General features: G+C 59.8%; 2 protein-coding genes and 1 non-coding gene across 3 annotated transcripts; all 3 read right to left on the bottom strand.

Annotated features, from left to right (window-relative positions):
- Window positions 1-542: 542 nt before the first annotated feature.
- LOC118498791 (zinc finger protein 839-like) lies at window positions 543-1,832 on the bottom strand. The gene has a single exon (XM_036017608.1). The coding sequence runs from the start codon at window positions 1,830-1,832 to the stop codon at window positions 744-746; it is 1,089 nt and encodes a 362-aa protein (XP_035873501.1). The 3' UTR covers window positions 543-743.
- Window positions 1,833-2,231: 399 nt separating this feature from the next.
- LOC114492117 (zinc finger protein 839) lies at window positions 2,232-13,397 on the bottom strand. Its single transcript, XM_036014073.1, is given in 8 exon segments — window positions 2,232-2,488; window positions 2,635-2,790; window positions 4,451-4,600; window positions 5,192-5,284; window positions 6,626-6,808; window positions 7,173-7,409; window positions 7,411-7,986; window positions 11,762-13,397. Coding segments are annotated over 8 exon segments (1,872 nt in total). The 5' UTR covers window positions 12,059-13,397; the 3' UTR covers window positions 2,232-2,308.
- A 1,436-nt stretch (window positions 13,398-14,833) lies between these two features.
- Window positions 14,834-14,907, bottom strand: TRNAI-AAU. Its single transcript has one exon. It is a non-coding gene; the product is annotated as a tRNA-Ile (tRNA).
- Between the last annotated feature and the right edge of the window lie 4,716 nt (window positions 14,908-19,623).

Here is a 19,623-nt window from a genome sequence, read left to right as displayed (position 1 = left end):
ACATCCGTCGGTGCGGTGCAGTGACAATGACGACGCTGGCTGCTCTCTGCGTCGGTGTTTGGGGCCCCTCGGACGCTGCCCCGGCAGAGAGGGCACAGGCCCCGGCAGCCGTGGTCCGTCCCGCCGGCGCCCCGCAGCCCCGGGCGCACGTGTGCGGGGACTCTGCGGCTATGCCGCTGGAGGCTGCCGAGCGAGCGCGCGCGCACGCACACACACACACACACACGCACAGCGGGTAGGTCTGCCTCCACTGGCGAACTCACTGCCCGCTTACAGCGGCGCGCGCACACCACGGTGAAGCGGAGACGGGCTGGGACACTCCCTCGAGGGGCGTCCTGTAGGGAGAGAAGAGACGCGCACTCCCCAGGCCGGATCCGACCGGCTTCTCGTGCGAGCTGCCCGGGGGTCATCACCCGGCCGGCCGGGGCTCCACCTTCTCCAGAAGCCTCACGTGCCTCATGGGTGAGATGCAAGCAGACACAACTTTCTTCCCTGCTCCTCGGTACAGTGCTGCCCAGGACGGCTAGCTCATTTCTTTGTTCTTTTACTGACCCCAGAAGAAGCTTCTAGCGTGGACCGAGTGCGGTGAGACAACAGCATACACGAGGAGCAAGGGGACCATCGAGTCCCCGTGGGCGGCAGGGACAGAGCCGCACCAGCAGCTTCGGGAGCCAGACGTGGGAGAAACTCCTCTCGCGGTGACCCGCGCCGCGGCCACAGCCACGAGGGGAAGGCGCCACTCTTTATAAACGCTCGTCTGTGCCCGCGCTCCCGTCGGAGCAACACGCGCCGCTCGAAGCCGACCCTCCTCGGGTAAAACACACACACGGCCGGGACTGCGGCTCCGACTGGGTCCCACGGGGCGGGCGCTGCCTCCACGGCTGTGTGAGGACCCCCTCCGGTGGGCACGTGTGCAGGACGGGCCCCTCCGCCTCGGTCAGTGTGGCTACCTCCTCCTGCCCGGACACCGCGGAGCCCGGGCGGGGCGGGAGAAGCCCGCCGGCAGTCTGAACAAGGGTCTGCTCCGGCCCCCGAGGCGGCACGCTGCACCCGCCGGCGATCCCCAACACCACGGCTTCACCCGCGGCCGCCGTGCTCCCCAGTCCTCTCTGGTCAGCGTGTGTCCCTGTCCTGTGGGGGGCCTGGTCCGAGTCCGCCGCAGGGCTCCCAAGACCCCCTTGTGTGGAGAGCGGAGGCCCCGGCTCAGGCTCCGCGCTGCGGGCGGCGTGCACCGGCACCACGCGCACAGACAGGGCGTCCCCCAGCGGAGGGGCCTCCCCGGGGCTGGCGCGCTGGCCACTCTCGCAGGAGCCTGGCACCTGGCCAAGCGGTCCTGCCCCGCTGCGTCCAGACCCGCCAGGCAGCAGGGACGCCACTCCTCCCTCGGACGTCAGGCTGCTGCAGAGCCCCCAGCTTCCAAGGCTGTCCCCAGCGTGTAGGTCTGAAGAGTGTCCCTGAGCATCCTCCGTGGGGAACGCTACGGCCTGCTCCGGGGTCAGCGTGCCAGGCCGTCCCAGCTGCGCATCCTGGTGCGAGGGGGCGGGGTCTGCAGGCCCGCTGGGGGCTGCGCAGTCAGCAGGCGTGTTCAGCTGCCCGTCGGCCTGGGGCACACTGGGGTCGCGGTCAGAAACCGGGGGCGCATGGCCGTCTTCAGGACCGTGGCAAGCGCTCCTGTGCACTGGGGGGACGGAGCCTAGACAGCGGGGAAAGCAGGTGGTCACACGCGAGCCGCGCTGAGGCCCGTCCGTCCCATGCACCGTCCGAATAGGCTGGTCCAGATTAATCTTATTGCAAGAAAGGGGAACGCATGAACGCTCCCTGCAACTTGGCATGGGAGCCTCCCGGTGCAGAAGCAGCTGCGAGAGGAAACGCAGGCCCGGGAGGCGAGGGGAGTGGGTGCCAGGGTTCTCACTGTTCTCGAGAGCGCCCCACCGCCCCACCCACCAGGGAGTTAGGTCCCAAGTCAGAAAACGGAGGATGGCCCCTCCTCAACCAAGAGACCTCCGCCCCAGGGCAGTGGCCCCGAGCAGAGGGAACGTTTACTGGCACTCTCAGCAGGCCGTCCATTCAGAAGCTGGCTGAGGGGCTCTGGCCGGCGCAGGATGGAGGCCTCGTTGTCGCAGGTTAAACGTCAGCCGGCACCCAGAGCCGAGTCTGGGGAAGCCAGCCACAGACGCGATGCACCTGGGGCTCCGCCCTGCTCTCGGCGCTGCCCGGCTTCTCAGCACCTCCCCCACCCCACCCCCCACCACAGCAGCTCTGAACCGTGGGGGCGCTGGGATCAAGGTCTGGAGGAACCGGAGGGCTCTCAGACGCGCCCACAGGGGCACCAACCCTGCAAAGCAGGCCTCTGAGCCTCGGGGCACGACCAGGGCAAGCACTTTACCCTCGCTGGCCGCCGGGGCGCCTCCGCCGTCAGCAGAAGACACAGTGGGTTCCTGGGGCTGAGCTGCCCTCCTGGTCCTCTTCGCTGAAGCCAGCCCCGCCTCTGCGGTCTAGGAAGAGAAGACACAAACAGCTGAGACTAGCAGGAAGCGGGCAGACGGCAGCCCTTCCTCCCGGAGAAGCGTGGAGAGTTCCAGAAGGGAAGCCGCAGCACCCCGCGGAGCCCGGCCCCCTGCGCGCCACGCCCACCTCGCTCTCGCTCTCCCTCTTCCTGGGGCCCGCGGCCTCGGGCCCCTGCCCGTCCGCCCCAGCCGGGCCCTGGCTGCTGCACGGGTGCGGGGCGCCATCCGTGCGAGTCTCTCTCCTCCACAGGAATCCTTCCGTGATCCCCAGGGACTCGGCGACCTGGGGAGGGCGAGGTGTGAGGACAAAAGGCCTGCGTGCACGCCTGCAGGTCCCTCTGTCCAGGGAGGTGCCACCCAAACACTGAGGAAAATGAGGGTCCGCACGGAGCTTCGTGGAGGAGCTGATGGCGAGACGGGCCGTGACCAGGGTCAGCGGTTCAGAAGACACTACAACGGTTTCCTAAAAACTGTCGAACACTCTCCTTAGTGTGGCCACAAGCTCAATGATGTGAGTCTGACACCAAGGTCACTTTCTGGTCCCTTACGCCTCCTTCAGGGAAGTGATCCTGCCTACTCTGGACCGGTCTCCTTCCCCAGCTGGTGGGGAGGGCGCGGGTGTGGGGGGCTGGGGCCCAACTTCTCTGCTCAGGGCCTGGGCGACCCCGGCAGCCGCCCATCTGAGACCTCGGCGGCCGCGAAGGGGGTTGGCGAGGATCGCATCAGAGTCCACACGAGCAGCAGCAGGTGTGAAGGTCATGGGTGACAGCTGCCGGCTTTCACGCACCGACCTCATGGAGGGAACACACAGCAGGTGGGGGCGGGGTGGGGCGGGGAGGGGAGGGCACAGCCAGGTTAGAGGAGGGATTGGGGATGGGCAGGTTTAGCATCTACCGGGCTGACAGGGTGGCCTTGCGAACCCTGCGGCACTCTGTCGGAGACAATGGAAGGCTCCCAGGCACGGGCAGTGGGGGCGGAGCCCCGAGTCTCCCTGCTGGCCAGGGAGAGCCCCCGAATGACCTGACCACGTGGTGCATGCTATGCCCAGCAGAGGGTTGGTCCACGATAAGTCAAACATGTCTTTTTAAAAACGTGTCCGCTCTGGCTGGTGTCGCTCAGTGGACTGAGCGCCGGCCTTCGAACCAAAAGGTCCGGGGTTCAATTCCCAGCCAGAGCACATGCCTGGGTTGTAAGCCAGGTCCCCAGTAGGGGGCGCATGAGAGGCAACCACACATTGATGTTTCTCTCCCTCTCTTCCTTCCTCCCTCCCTTCCCCTCTCCCTAAAAATAAAATAAATAAAATCTTTAAAAATAAAAACATGTTCCCATCAAGGGCCCAATAGAGATGCAGGAAATGTGATGATGACAGTGACACTGAAATGAGAAATCTGTCAAAACCACCAGAAACAGTAACTGTTGGCCTCTCTGTAACCCACCCCCAGAAACCTGCAGAATGAAGGAAACCCTGGTGACCACGGCGTTAACTCTGATAATCAGTGGGGGGAGGGGAGTACAGTGCTGTCAGTTTTCCTACTTACTGATTTTTAGAGAAGGGGGAACGGCTCGGGCAGGCGGGGAGACAGACAGACAGAAACGTCGGTCTGCTGCTCCCCTCATTTATGCGCTCACTGGCTGATACTTGCACGTGCCCTGACGGGGGAACTGAACCCGCAACCTCGGCACATGGGGACGACACACTAACCACCTGAGCTACCCGGCCAGGGCCGGTGTTGTCGATTTTCTTTTACCTTATCTGCCTCTCTGAGAGGGAGGGAGGGAGGGAGGGAGGACCACTTTCACACGGGGAGGAAACCCCGTGCCTGACGGGAGCAGGGCTGAAGAGAAGCCGCGGTGAAGGTGCCGCTCCAGAAACTGCCCTCCCTCCTGGCGGACGCCCTTCGCCTGCCAGCTCCCGGGGACAGCTGTCCCCGTGGGACGGTTACCTCGTTGTCGCTGACTTCCAGGGGCTCCCGGGGGCGGGGGCCGGAACTGCGGAGGTAATCCTGACACATTTTCTTAACCATCCCGTGCAGCTCTTCGAACTCCTTGTACACGGCTGGGAACAGCGGCTTCGCCGGATGGTCCTTCCCAACCTTCATGGGGGCGAAGATGACGGTGGGGTTTACACCCGAGGCGATGGCGCGGAAAACACGGCCGGAAACTTAAGGGCGGGGAGGACACCGGTTCCTCGGGCCCCAGCCGAGGCCCGGCAGAGGCAGGGGTGTGCTGCTCGCCCCAGCGAGAGCCTGCCGTGCCCCAGCAGGAGGGCCTGGGGGTGTGGGGGTGGCAGGGAGGCCTGAGGACGGGCGTGTTCACGGCCCAGTGCCGGGAGGAGGTCCAGGCCTGGAAGTGGGCAGTGCGGCTGCGGGCAGCCAGGCAGGCCGCCTCCTCAGAGTGGGCTCGCCAGGGGGCAGAGCCCCGTATAGAGGAGGCGGGAGGCGAGGGTGGGGGCCGAGGTTTGCCGCCCCCCTTTGGTGCCTCCCACACAAAGGTAAAGCGACAAGGGGGTCCAGGAGGGGCCCTCCCGAGGCCTGGCCACGTAGGCAGCAGCCCACGCAGGCGTCGGCAGGACCAGCAGCCTCACTGCAGCTCTGGCCTGGAGGGAATGATCCCAGAAGGCCTGGCTCAGTCTACCTAACTTCTGATCATCCCCCAGATCATTCAGAAACGTGAAGAAGACTCACCTTCATCAGAAGAAATTCATACACCGACACAACCTGCGCCAGCTGGGGCAGCGCCAGCTCCACCAGGTCCTGCCGGTCACACTGGTGGAGAAACTACCAGAAGAAGGCATCTGAGGTCTCCGAGAGCCCACGGCATCTCCCAGCAGCCAACAAGGGGGTGCGATAAACGCAGGAGACAGGAAGTCCCCGAAACCTCAGCGGCGAAGCAGCTCTCACCACGAATGTCCCACTGTGGTGAGCAGCCCCCTCCCCCACCCACTAGCACAGCCCCGTGATCAGTCCTGGCCTCAGAGAGGTTGATGCCCCCGCGACAGCCCTGAGCACGCGTGGAGACCGGGTTCTGGACAAGGACATGGCGCTGGGGACATGCCTGCCCTCCTCTCCGGGGCTCCCAGCCAGTGCCAGAGATGGAAGTGCAAACGAGTCCCTGGGCGGCCTGTCAGGACACCCGAGCAGAAAGCAGGCAGGAGAGGAGGAGGGCCCGGAGTCGCTGCCGCACAGAGCAGCCGGGCCCCACTGGCGCCAGACGCCCTGTCCCGGGGGACACCCAACACCCTGGATCCAGACTCTGCGTCCACCACCTGCAGGGCGACTGTGTGCAAGTTAGCAGCCTCTGGGAGCTCCGGGCTCCTCATCCATCCAGTCGAGACAACAATGACCGTGGCCCAGGGGGCCCAGGTGCGCCCGGAGCGAGCACAGGGCCAGCGGCGGAGCCAGCCCAACGCCCAAGGGCGGCTCTTCAGCGCCTGCTGCTAAAACTGGTCACCCTGGCTCATCACTGAGTCCCCCCACCCCCAGAGAAGCTACTCCCCCCCCACCCCCGGGGCTGACAGTTCCCGCTGGACCCCTGCGGAGTGTCCCAGGAGCCCCACGGCCACTCCTTCAGGGCCAGCTGTCGCCGACTGGCCTCTCACTCTCTCGCTGTCTCTCACTCCAAGATTAGGATTCTAACTGGCCATCGCCAGGCAAACACAGCACCCCCACCCCGGCCAAGGGCAGCCCGGTGAGTGCAGCGTCCCACCTTCCCCGGTCAGTCCAACCCCGCGCAGCACACCCGGGGGCTGGAATGGACATTCCAGGGCTCAGCCCTGAAACATGCTTTTCTTCCTGGAATCTTTTTACCAGAAAAAGAAGAAAAAAACATTTCTGTTGTTTTCGGGACAGCCTCCGTGGAAACACAGGTTATATTTTCCCCGAAACGTACAAAGGCGAGCGGCTGTCACCACAGGCAAGGCGCTCCAGCCACTGCACCTGGGTAAACCTGCAGTACGCCAGGCGCTGCTACCCTGGAGTTCATTGCCTACCCCCCCAGTCACGTTCCAGGCCAGCCGACTAGTCACCTGGGCATTTTACTTGTACATTCAGAAGCCTCATAGCGAACTGCCACACGGCCCGCCAGACGGGTTTCAGGAGCAGAGTCTGAGAGCCACGTACCTCCCGGAGGCGGGCGCCGCTCCTGGCCGTGCTGCTCCGCCGCAGGGCGGCACCGGGCTGTGAGGGGGCCTCGGTGCAGCCCCGAGTGGGTCCTGGGCGTCTCCCGGTTCCCGAGAGGGCTGGGTAACTTCCGTCTGCTGGGTCCGACGCCGACGCCTCTTCAGCGTCTACAGACTGACCGTTCTGGGTGGTGGTGGAAGGGGCAACACAGGACGGACATCATGCCCAGCGTGTCACTGCTGGTGCCCGAGGCAGCAACCCTGCGGCCCGCTGTCCCCCATCCCGACTTCCCCGAGACCCTCTGCCAGGTCAACCAAGGGCGAGCAGCAAGCAGCCTTGCCCCCTGCGCCCGCCACTGCAGACAGAGCCCACGCCTCGCTCGCCTGGCCGAGGGGCTGACGGGTGGGGCCTCGGGTCCCCCCGACGGTGACTGAGCTTCTGCGTGAGCCTCAGCCCGAACCGCCCCCCCCGCCCCTCCGACACTGCAAAGGTTCACGTAAGGGTGACGGGCGGCGACAAGAACACCGTGACCAGACAGAACCGTTACCTGCAGGCCACCCCGTGCTGACGGCAGGCCCTGGGCCACGCTCCCGCCGGCCTTCCCGCACGGTGGCGACGCCTCGGGCTGGGGCGGGCCGTGGCCCGGGTGGAGTCTGAAGTGCCGGGCCAGCCCCCCGCTCCCTATGTAGGACTTGGCGCAGGCCTGACACCCGAAGGTCTTGGGCCGCAAGGCGCAGCTCGGCAGGTCGAAGAGCGCCCGCTGCGCCCCGCCGCGCCCGCTGCTCTCGCTGCTCCTCCTCCTCCTCCTCCTCCACGCTCAGCTCCGCGTAGTCGTCCGAGTCCGACGGGTGGCCGTCGGCCAGGTCCTCCATTTTTATGAACTTGTAATCTCTGGCTTTATGCTTGGGAGGTCGGGATATCCGCCCAGAACGTGTTTTCACCTTTAAAGGCTTTTTCAGTTTCTCAGGGTGCTTCGTGTGCAGGTTGGGGATAAATAAATTTGCTGACCTGGGTGAAACAGGGGTCACTGCCAGCGGGTCAGAGGCGGACGGAGGGGCCAGCGTGGCACCCGGTCCGTTCGGACCCGGGGGGACCTCGACTCTCTTCGCAGGGACAGGTCGGAGGGCGCGCAGCGGCCTCTGTGCGGGCGCCTGAACAGGAGGCTGTGGCTGGGTGCCCAGGAGGGGTCGCGCCCCGAGCAGCTGAGGACTGGGGACCCTGGGCCCCAGCACGCTGCCGTGCCGCCCGGGCAGCTGGCTCGGCCTGGCCGTCCGGGGCTGGATGGCGGCCAGTCGGGGCGTCGGCCTCTCCGGACCTTCCGTTTCCCCGGGCGTCACCTTGACACAGACGGCTCCCAGTTGCTTAAAGAGAGAAGAGGCGTTTAGCTCATCAACAGCTCCGCAGTTCTGTTCTCACCTTAAACCCACCATTGAGAGTTTTCCTAAATTATAACATGCGTCTCACACCTACAAGCCTGTGTGTCTGCACTTTGTCCAGTGGTGCTTCCTGGTCTTTCTGACCAGAGGGGTTCCTCCTCCTTCACAGCCATAGGTGAGGACAGAAACGTTTGCATATGTAAATAATATTACAAGTTCATGAAACTACTTACCGTTCCTGCACAAATGCCTCCGATTGTATCTACTGTACTATCATAATCCACTGAACTGATTTCACGACCTACTAAGGAATACCCTTCCTTACAGTTTTACATGTGTATTTACTTGGAGTTCCGTGCCCTGAAGTGGACTCAATCAATTCAGCATGTCAGCTCACTTTTAAAAGTCTAATGAGGTTTTAGAAACCCAAACAGCCGTAAAGAACAAGGCCCCGGTGCCCGCCTGGAGCCCGGTCGCAGCGCCCGCGCCCTTGGCCCTGCTCTGCCCCAACCCCGCAGCCTGCATGCCCTTCCCTCCGCCCCGCCCGGATGTGCTGCTAACCATCCTCATGCATCTTCATATTACATGTGGCCATCCCTAAAAATACATAGTTCAGTTTCGACATGTTTTTAAACTTTATATAAATGCATGTCATCTCCTGCAACTTGGTGGGGCTTTTCACTCGCTCTGTTGCTTGTGAAATGTGTCTGTGTCGAGGTGTGTGGCTCTGGGGGTTCTTCTCCCCGGCCATGTGACCACAGCTCTCTCCCGGGCATGGACCGGTGGTCTCCAACCCTGTACTCTGAGGTCTGCTGTGAGCCTTCATGCACGTGTGTGTGTGTGTGTGTGTGTGTGTGTTTCTCCAGGGCACATCTGTAGTAGGAGCGGGGCTGTAATATCTTCAACGAGCTGTTTTAAAAACACTGAACAAAACTCGAAACGCACATGCTTTTGGCCCAGCCATTCCACTTCCTGAACCCCGCACGAAAGCCTAGCACAGGCAGAGAGACACACGCCTGGGTGCTCCAGGCAGCACCCACCGTCCCTAACAGCAGGGTGCCCACCGAGGGGAGCGCTGGGACCCACAGCGACCCACAGATAGTTACTGGGCAGTGACCACGTGCCCCAGGTAACAGTCTGAGTGTCAGGGACACAGCTGTCCCTGGCTCAAGGCAGGGGCAGCGCGGCAGCGTCCCTGCCCTCACGGAGCAGATACAATGAGCTCCCCTCTCCAGGGGGGGAGGGGAGACGAACCTCGTCAGCCTGGGCAAGCTTTGCCCACCCGGCACGGCTGGCACCTGGACCAGTAATGCTGTCGTGCACACAACAGGGTGTTGAGAGACAGCCCTGCCTCTGTCCGTGGGGCGCCAGCAGCACCCCCACACTGCGACAATCAGACATGTCTGCAGACACTGCTAGTGTCCCCAGACGAGAACCACTGACTTGGGGCCACCGACAGGCCCTCTTTAGACGTCCCCCCTTTTACTAAATGGAGGCCAATAAGAACGACAGTTAGATTTACACTGCATTCTGGGAACCACATTTGTTTCACTTGACTATCAGTCACTTAAAATGTTTCTCCAAGCTCCAAGGACATTACCTGGTAAGGCCGTTAAACCCAGGTTTCCACATGTGTGCACACACACGCACACCCTGTGTGCATGCACCAAACCCTATTGTTTGAGGACTGTCACAGTGGCAAGCGGCCTGAACGTTTCATCTGCCGGGGACACGAGTCCACCGTGCGGGCATCCGACGGGGCGCTTTGTCGTGTGCTCGCTTCCCTCGGCGGACATTTCCCGGGCCTCTCCGGGCGCCAACACTCGAATGTGAGCAGAGCCCAGCCGCCCCTCGGGGAGGTGGGCAGTGTCCCTGCCCTGCCTCAGCTGACCACCCGCAGACCAGCTGGATCAGACCTCCTGCCCCAGACCTGTAAGTGCGAAGGCTCCCCTGCTGACTCAGAAGGCAGACCGGGCCCCTAAGGAGCGCGGTCGGGGACACAATGGCACCGTGCACGCGCACCAGGGGCAGCGAGAGCAGCAGGGGGCAGGGACAGCCGGAGAGGCTTCCCGGGGGAGGTGACCTCTGCGGGGCCAGGGGCTGCGCAGAGCTGTTGCCAGGTGAAAGGGCATCCTAGGCATAGGGAGAAACGGCAGGGCTCGGCCTGTCAGTGGGAGGAAGCGAGGCTTCTGTGGGGTGGGGGCCCGGGTGGGGAGCAGTGCGGAGGGACGGGAGCCCAACTCTGACCGTCGAGAGTGTGTATCCACTTGGCCTTTGCCTTCTGACCCCCACCACCCACCCCACCCTGAACCCTGCCTCTCAGCCCCCGCGCTTTCAAAGGGCACCCACCCTTCCGAACCTAGTTCGGCCGTCACCTGTGCCACCAAGTGTCCTCTGGTCCCTCAGCCGGAAGTGGCCTCTCCCTTCCTCCAAGAGTGTCTCTAGCTCTCTGTGGTCGGAAGCTACCTGAGGCCCGTTTCACCTCCCTGGTTAGATTACAACCTCCTGGGGGGCAAGGCACACAGCCGGTTTGCCTTCCAGGCCTCCAGGGCCCAGCTGGGGCTCAGCGAGGATCAGCTGGATGGGCCACCGGTCACATCATTGTGAACTCGGACAGAACTTAGGTCGTCCTGATGAGATTAGCTACAGAAACCATGGGGCCGCCTAACTCTAATGAACTGTGCTTTCATTTGACGGGAAATGTCATTCTGGAACTTTTTCCTAAGTTGCCTCTCCAAACCCAAAAAGCTGTGGCCACCTTCAACAGGCCCTAGAATGCAGCCACACCTGGGGGACCCTGGGCCAAGTTCCTCAGCCTCTCTGCGCGTGCTCCTCGGCCGTAAAATGCTGAGGCAAATGCTTCCGTGCGCGCGGAGAACCAGGCGGCCCAGCACAGTGCCAGGCGCCGGCGCAGCGTCTCTGCGAACAGCAGCCACTGTCCCGGTTCTGACTCCGGGGACATGCTGTGCCCAGCTTATGAGGGGGTGCGCATTGGTCTCCACGGCAGAGTAAGACCCAGAAAACTCACCCAATGAACCATCCCTCTTGCAAATAAGGAAACCAGAGGCCCAGGAGGTTGTTACCAAAGTCACAGCTTTGGGAAGGAAGCGTTTAGGCAGAATCATAGTTGTCTTGGCCCTCGGGGCCTACACTGGACCCTCTGGGCTTGGGAGCCCCTGCTGCAGTCCCTCCTGCCCCGGGAGCCCGCAGCTGTGTCCCTGGAGATGACGCCACTGAGAAACGGGGTTCTGTCGTGTACCGAGTGCTTCTGCACATTTCACACACGAAGCGCGCGCCAGGCGCCGTGCTGGGCACTGAGTTACAAACCAGGGCGCCAGGTCCTGCGCCGGGCACCACCACGGACTTCATTCTGTCCCGAGTCGCTGCACCTGCCACCCGGTTCCTTTCAATCCAACCAGGTCTCCGGTGTCAGGCGTAGGGACGGCTCACTCTAAAGCGGCCCCTCGTCACTCCTCGCGCCTGTCCCGTGCTCTCCGTGTAGGGCGGGTACACACTAGGTGCCAACACGTGCGGAGTGCGTGACAGGGGCCTGGGAGAGGGGCCGCGGGGCAGAGAGGGCGCGGGAGCAAGGGCGGACGCCGGGCGGGGCGGCGCCGACCCCCGGGGCTTAGTGTGGGGACTCGGGGCTCTCAGGCGGGCGCCTCCGGCCTCTCGGCCCCGCAGGTCTGGGCCGTGCGGTGACGCGGAGGCGCGCCCCACCCCCGGCCTCAGCTCCCCCAGGTCCCTCCCGGCGCCTCACCTGAGGCGGCAGCAGGCGCGGCGGGCGCAGGGGCTCGGAGCCCGGGCCCCGCTGCAGGGCGGCCTCCTGGGCCGCGTCCCGCAGCCGCCGCACCGCGTCCTGCAGCACGAAGGGCGGCGGCGGCGGCGGCGGCTTGGAGGGCGGCTGCGACTTCGTCACCTGCTCCAGGACCCGCCGCAGCTGCTCGGGGCCCAGCGGGGCCACGCGCACGGCGCTGCCGCTCCGGGCGGGGGGAGCCCGGCCGCCGCCGCCGCCGCCCTCGCCGCTGCCCTTAGCCTCCGGCTCCGCGCCCGCCATGGCGGCCGACGCGGGGATTCGAACCACGGCTGCTGAGTGACGGCGGCTCCAAAGTGCGTCAGCTGGAAAAGGGGCGGCTACGAGTGCCCCGCAAGCCAAGAAACCTCGGAAGGCGGCCGCCGCGGGAGCGGGCGGTGGGCGGGGTCTGGGAGGGCCACGCCTCTTCCCGCTTAATCGACTATACAATCAGCCAATGGAGGGACGCCTGTCGTGGCCTTAACCTCCGTAGGCCACCTCCTCCAGGATCTGTCCGGGGTCTCCTGGGCGGAGATCTTCGGGGTCCCAGCGCCCCCGACCTGACATCACACTGTCCAAATATTCTCAGCGGCTCGTGCGTCAGAGTCCCCTGAGGATCCCGTCTGGACTGGTGGATTCCTAGTCCCCACCCCAGACCTTCTGAGTTAATAGATCTGGGAAGGAATTCTACATGTGCATTTCTAACGAGTGTACTCCCAACCCCCAAACTCGCCATTCCCAGGGCGAGCCACCCCCCTCTAGCCACTCACCCAGACTGGGGCGCACAAGCCCCGACCCAGAGCGCACCTCGGGGAATGAATGATGGGTGGATGAATAGGAATGAATGAATGAATGGGGGGACCCACTAAGGAAGCTTCCCACCCTTGTGCACATTCTGTCCCCAGCTCTGCCGCCCCCTCTCCTTCAGCCCAGCATTTCCCACTCCGCTCTCCCTTTGCTCTCCTGGCTTTGTGAGTGTTGTAGCTGCCTGCCGGTGTGTGCGTCGGTCCGTCTCAGCTTCTCTCCCCAAAGAGGAGAGAGAAGGGCTGTAAGTCAACAAACACTTGTTCAGCATCTGTCCAATAGCCTGCCTTCCGCAGGTCAGTTTTGGCAGGAAATAGGAGAAAACTGGCATTTGCAGTATAATGTTGTGAGCGCCATCATACCCCTAAGGGGGAGGCTGAGGGCGAGGCTGATGGGAGAGAAGGCCCTGGAAGACTTTCGGATCATTTTTCTCTCCACAGGACCATCATCATCGTCATCACCACCACAATCATCGGTACCTCTGTTACATTCACCTGTGCTCTCTGCAGGGCTTTAACTCAATTCACTAGGGGCCTCACTGGGGATTGGCCAGAGGGGAGGTCAGGTTGTGGAATTCGTTTCAATCAAGTTTTACAAGGAAGCCCTCCTCATCCTCCCATCCTCGGATGTCGGAAAGGTTCCCTCTGACCCCTAAGCCAAGAAGGTCCCCCTTCATCCAGGACCCCATTTTATCACCTTTTCAAATGTTGGGGAAGAAAAACTTTTCCTCTACCCATTTAAGCTATTTGGGGGCGGGGGGGGGGAATCTGCCAATTAAAAGGACAAAAGACAAATTTACAAGAGAAGAGACAAAAATTTGACGATGCGTTTTTATTAATGTACCTACCAGAAGTTCCCAGGAAAACGTGACTCACAGGCAGGTGGAATGCGCGGCTTACACACTGTCTTCGTGGGGGAGGGAAGGAGAGAAGGGCGCTCGGGCAAACTCACGACTGACTGCTGGGCCAGGTGAACGCGCCCATACCGGGGTAGCGCGAGCTGGGCTGGCTTTGGGGCCTGCCTAGGTCGGTGCGCCGCCTCCTGGGATGAGGGCCCCCAAGGGAAGGCGATTGATGAAGGTTGAATCCTCTGGAGTTCTTCAGGAAGGCTCCGCCTTTCAGCAGAAAAGACCGGGAACTCAAATGCCTTCTGCTCAAAATACTTTTTTCTTCCCAGAGACATAGTCTGGACCCCGTCGAGGCCTGGCGCGTGACAGCGTGCACTCTGCGGGCAGCCCTCTCGGCTGCCTCCTCCTCTGTGCGCCCCTGCATGTGACAAGGAGCCTGACACAGACGCGACCTGCCGGAGCCTGATCGGGTGTCAGCAGCCCAGGCTCTCCTTCTAACCGGCCTTGCGCGGGGACAGCGGGCCGGTCGCTGGCGTCCGTGAGCACCGGAGCAGCTGCACGGCACCCCGAGACCGGGCCTGGGCGTTTCGCCGTGGCCGGCGGCCCTGAGCTGTAACCTGAGTCAGAGCCAACACCTGCCTGAGAAAGGAACGAGTGGTGTAGTAGATGTTCTCACCGGACACTTTCCCAGAGTGGCTGGAGCCCTTGCTGGACCCTGATATAAAACGACACCGACCCTGCAAAGCTGGCTTTTGTTCAAGTAAACACGCCTGACCACACCTGCAGACCTGAGCGCGAGTGGCTGCAAACTGCGGGCCCACGAGGGAGAAATACGAAGCCCAGGGTCTCTCTGAAAAGCAACAAAGGACCAAGAGAAGGTTTCCAAGGCGTCCACAAGGAAGGAGACCGCCTGGCTCAGCGAGTGGCGCCACCTGTACGGGGGCTGGCTCCGGTGACTCCCACCGCCCGAGCTGCTCCGGCCCCCGGCGCGGCGGGGCACGCCCTCGGCTCTCCGTGCTTGTTTGCAGGGGGAATGAATTCCAAGTCTGGCTTTCGGCTCCACGAACTCCGGAAGACCGGAGTCTCCACTGAAGACCCTCGGAAGCCCCGCACCGGGAAGCAACGGGCGGCAGCGCTCGAGAGCACCCTAAAAAAGCCCCGCAGGGCGGCCGCGCGCCAGGGACATGGGGTGACCGCGCGTAGGCGGGACCCTGCCCCGTCTCCTCCCGGGCCGTCTGCGACCACCTCTAGGTAGAGTGCGGAGTCATTCCGCGACTCTCTCTGGTTTGCACGCGGCTTGCAGCTCTCGAAAAGAGCGTTTTTCAAAATACCGGAAGTGTAAAGCGACTAGTAACTTGATTTAAAAAGTGGAAAAAAGAGACCACACCTGGCCCGTACGGGGATCGAACCCGCGACCTTGGCGTTATTAGCACCACGCTCTAACCAACTGAGCTAACCGGCCGGCTGGCGTCAGGGAGCCGCCAGTGCGTCTATGAGGAAGCCAGGCCTGCGCCCGGCCAGCCACGCGCGTTCAGGCTGACTCAGCGACGCCCGTTCCCATCCGATTTCCGCAGCGTCTGTCGCGGTTCCCTTCAGCCGGAGAAAAACCTGAGAGCCCGGAGATTTCTAGCAGAAGGGAGGCGGCTTCTTAGAGTGAATGGGAGGCTTTCACAGAGAAAATGCAAATTGCACTTGGGAGCCTTAGCTCGGGAGAAAGGTTTTCAAATACTGCATCTCAATGCTATTTTTTAATCGTCGAGAACCTTTGCAGCTTGGAAACTTCGTGTATCCACAGCTTTTGGTGTGGCTAAATAAAGCTTAGAAAATAACATAAAACCCGAGAAAGGACAAAAGAACCACCAAATTCCCCACCGCCCGGTGATAACCGCCGCTGGGGTCTTGGCCTCCTTCCTGCCATTTTTTTTTTTTTTTTTCACTGTACAGGTGTGTGTGTGTGTGTGTGACTGTATGTATATATATATGTGTGTGTATATATACACACACGCCCCAGATAGATAGATAGATAGACATAGATATATCTGGAAGTCAATGTAACCTTGCTTAAAAGAATATAATTTTTAATCTTCCTTTTTGTACTTAATATTCTATCATAAGCCTATCCTTAAACAATTGCAAATGGCATTTCAAATGGTTCCTCCGTGTCTCCTCGCCCTTTTTTAGTGTCTGGAAAATGTCTTCATTTTGCCTCGCGTTGACTAGCACACGAATAAATCATGAACTAGTTGCTGGGTGGGCAACTGACAGTATTCACTCCAAAGGAATAGGATCTGTATGTAGTGATGATGATGATGATGATGATGATGGGAAGATCTGGGCTCAGGGAGCTGCCGGTGGTGGCAGGCGTCTGTCCGTCCGCTTTCACCGGAATGCTCAGAGCCTAGCGAACCGTCTGGCGTAGGAGTCGGGCGGACGACTGAGCGAGCTCCAGACTCATCCCACGTTGCACGACGCAGTCACTTCTCTGTTCAAACGCTCCCCTCTGGCCGGGCCCTGATCGGGTCGCCAGCTTTAGCCAGTAATTTCATGTAAGTATGCCTTATGCAGTATTTGGGACATACTTACACCAAACTGGCGTTAGGTGTTTACCTGAAATTCAACCTTGGGAGTCCTGTGGGCAACCCTGCACCCAAAAGTAGCAGCAATGCGAACGACACCCCACCCCACCCCAGTCTAGCCCTGGCCGGGTGGCTCCGCTGGTTAGAGCGTCGTTTGCATGTTCCAAGGCTGCGGGTGGATCCCTGGTCAGGGCGCATGCCGGGAGTCAGCCACAGAACGCATAAATCAGCGGAACAACAAATCGATGTTTCTCCCTCTCTCTCCCCTTCTCCCTCTTTCTCTAAAATCAATCAATATTTTTTAAAAAATTAAGAAGACCCCATCTAACCTGCCCTTTCCCGCGTTTCCTCTGCTCCAGCCCCAGCGGCCCCACCACCCTCCCTCCCGGCCCCTGCTCACCAGGCCGTGGGGCTTCTGTTCCTGCGTCCTGGCCCCCGGCCCCCGAGTCACCGCCCAGGCCGCCTCCCTCATCCCCTCTAGGTCCCAGGGCGTCAATGTCACGTCAATGTCAGCCAGCTTCCCTGACCCCAGTATTTACGATCGCGACCCGCGCCCAGAATCCCTTTATTTCCTCCAGGGCTTGCTTATGCCTCGAACTGCAGGGGCGCGCTGATCTCTATTTTGCATCACGGGCACCTAGAACAGTGCCTGGCGCTTAGTAGGTGGCGATGAAGGCGTGTCGAGTGAAGCTCAGGTGACGGTCATCCGTTAGAGGTCTGGCCCTAAGGCACTCGGGCCCCAACCCCATCCACGTTCGCTGAGCGGGCGGGGAGGCGGGTCCCGCAGCCTGAGAGACGCAGTGACTAGAGGCCGGCGGCAGGGGGCACCCGAGACCGACGCAGGCGGCTCCGCACCCGGGCGCCCGGCTCCTCCGGGAGGCAGGTGATGGGGGGAAGGGGATTGCGGGGCCCTGCTCTTCTCCCAACCCCCTCTCTGACTTCTCCCACGGGTTCTCACTCGGTCTACCTGCTCTTCCGAGACAAACGAGTCCTAATTTTCATTCTCTGAGCTGGGAAAACACAAAGATACGTGAGCAGAGTTAAATGGTACAGTGTTATTATTCGAGTTTTTAAATGTTCGACAGGGAGACTTTTGCGCATGAAAGATAACTTTGGACTTTCAGTGGTCCATCTGCTTTAAACTCAGCTTATAAAGTTTTTCGTTCTGTTTACAGATCGGAACCTTTGTACGGAAGCGAAGACAGAGTAGGTTATGATCACGCCTTGTCCAAGGGTGTCTAAACTGACGCATCATCGCTAAGAAGGGAACAGGTCGTCTGCTTAAACGCAGCCTAATGGAAAATAGCGACAAGCCGATGTTGGGACAGGGATCAACTGTCTGAGGAAGAGTTCTAGAATGATTTAAAAAAAACCCGCAAGTGGCTGTAATTAGGCAGTGTCCCTGCAGAGTTCAAAAGCTGAGCTCTAACCTACAAACTGAGTAAGTTGGGGCCAGGGTGTGCAGACCCCTTTATCCCGAGTCCAAGAGAAATTTGTCAGGCAGAAAATTTTCAACCCGCCCCTGTTCATTTGTCCGTGAGCCCACAGCCCGCACCAAGCCCCTCGGTAGGTGCTCCACAGCCCAGTGGGGGAAGGACAGACAATGGTAATAATATTAGCAACAACAACCAGAAATTGCTATTGTAAGCAGAACACCAAACAGGGTGAGGCTCTTTAGGAATGGCTTCTCTGTTGCACATCACTGTACAACTTCCTGATCAAGATTTACTTTACTCTGGCTGGCATAGCTCAGTGGATTGAGCAGGGGCTGCGAACCAAAGTGTCGCAGGTTCAATTCCCAGTCAGGGTACATGCCTGGGTTGCAGGCCATGACCCCCAGCAACCGCACATTGATGTTTCTCTCTTTCTCTATCTCCCTCCCTTCCCTCTCTAAAAATAAATAAATAAAATATTTTAAAAATACTTTAGAACAACACGGATGGTGTTTCCGTTTCTCGAGCATCTCTTGTGCATGGAATATGCATCTGGCTGCTGGCATCGAGGAGGCAAGAATGACCGTCTAAACCAAAATCAGTTTGGGTGCCAAGGTGTGAGAAGAGGGGAAAGGGAGAAAATGGGGCGGGCCAAGGGTTAGGGTGTGGATATTTCAGGTGGAGGGAGATTGCATACGGGTTGAGGAATCTGGGTTTATCTTGTGCCAGGCACTTGGGGGACTTGGTCACAGTGGGGCTGGAGGAGAGGCTGGGACAAGCAAGAGGTGAGGCAGGTAGAAGAAGAAGGAGGGGTGAGCAGGAAACTGGGGTCCACGGGGGGAATGGTGAAGAAGGAGGTGTCAGCTGGGGTACACATGGGCAGCGGTTTTGCCCTCAGCTGAGACAGGGTCCCAGGAAGGTAGCTCTGGGTGAAAGATGGTGGGGCCCGCTGGGTGCTGAGGGACCGTTTGTAGGGGAGGAGCTTCTGCTGCACTGAGGAAGGAGGGAGCTTCCACTGAGAGGAGACGAGACGAATCGTGTTCTGGAAGGAGGACGAGAGAGAGCTGGAAACCGTGATGAAATAAATTTCATGTTCTGACCTTTTCCGGAATGGCTTCTCAACCTTCCTGGATACTATTTAGCATCCAAGCAATGTGGGGAGGAGAGAATTCATATATATAGACCTGTGTGTACTGACACAGTGTTTTTGGAGAGTGATTTAATATCACTCCACATTTAAAGTAGGTGCCTTTCAACCTATCATTTCGTACAGAAACAGTCACACATGTGCTCTAAGATCTACCCACAGGTATTTTCTGAAGTATCATTTTAATAGCAGAAATAGGAAACAAACATTAATAGAAAAGTGACTAAAAATTGAGAGTGCATGAATACTATGGAATATTATGAAGCACTTAAAAAGCATAGGGTAGATCTCTATGTGTTAAAGAAGAATGGGTTTACCACCAGCTGGTGTGGCTCAGTGGGTTGAGTGCTGGCCTGCAAACTGAAGAGCTGCCGGTTCAGTTCCCAGTCAGGACACTTGCCTGCGTTGATGAGAGGCAACCGCACATAGATGTTTCTTTCTCTTTCTTTCTCCCTCCCTTCCCCCTGTCTAAAAATAAATAAACAAAATCCTTTCAAAAGATGACTAGGATTTATTAATTGAAAAAAAACACAAATTATAGAAGAGCATCTATAATTTTCAATGATGGGGAAAATCAGTCCAAATTCATCCACAGAAATTCTGCAAAGATGCCACCCCTCTGTTGTCCGAGGTTAACTGTGGGGAGGGTGGGCCACGAGAAGGATGGACGTGCTTTGAAGGGGTTATTTCAAGTTTACTTTATATACGTTTGCACTTTGATTTTGTACAACAGGCACGTTTTACGCCTTTAATTTCAAAAGTTAATAGTAAAAAACAAACAAACAGGGATACCTGATCTCACGGAGTAGTAAGGATGAGATAAGCTCGTAAAAGACAAGGAGCTTCCTAAAACGCTGAACCGATACAGAGATGGTTATTATTACGGTTTTCATAGCGCTGTCAGCTCCCTGAGGGCTGAGCCACTGCCTGCTCGGTCACCGCAGTTGCATGAATCGTTCACTCACACAGTAATTTCTTCAACTTTGCAGGAGAGTGCAAGTCTCAAGAAGCCAGGGACCTTG

This window comes from Phyllostomus discolor, chromosome 1 (genome assembly GCF_004126475.2).
Source record: "Phyllostomus discolor isolate MPI-MPIP mPhyDis1 chromosome 1, mPhyDis1.pri.v3, whole genome shotgun sequence".
NCBI classification, from domain to species: Eukaryota; Metazoa; Chordata; class Mammalia; order Chiroptera; family Phyllostomidae; genus Phyllostomus; species Phyllostomus discolor.
This window is presented reverse-complemented; position numbering and strand designations above follow the sequence as displayed.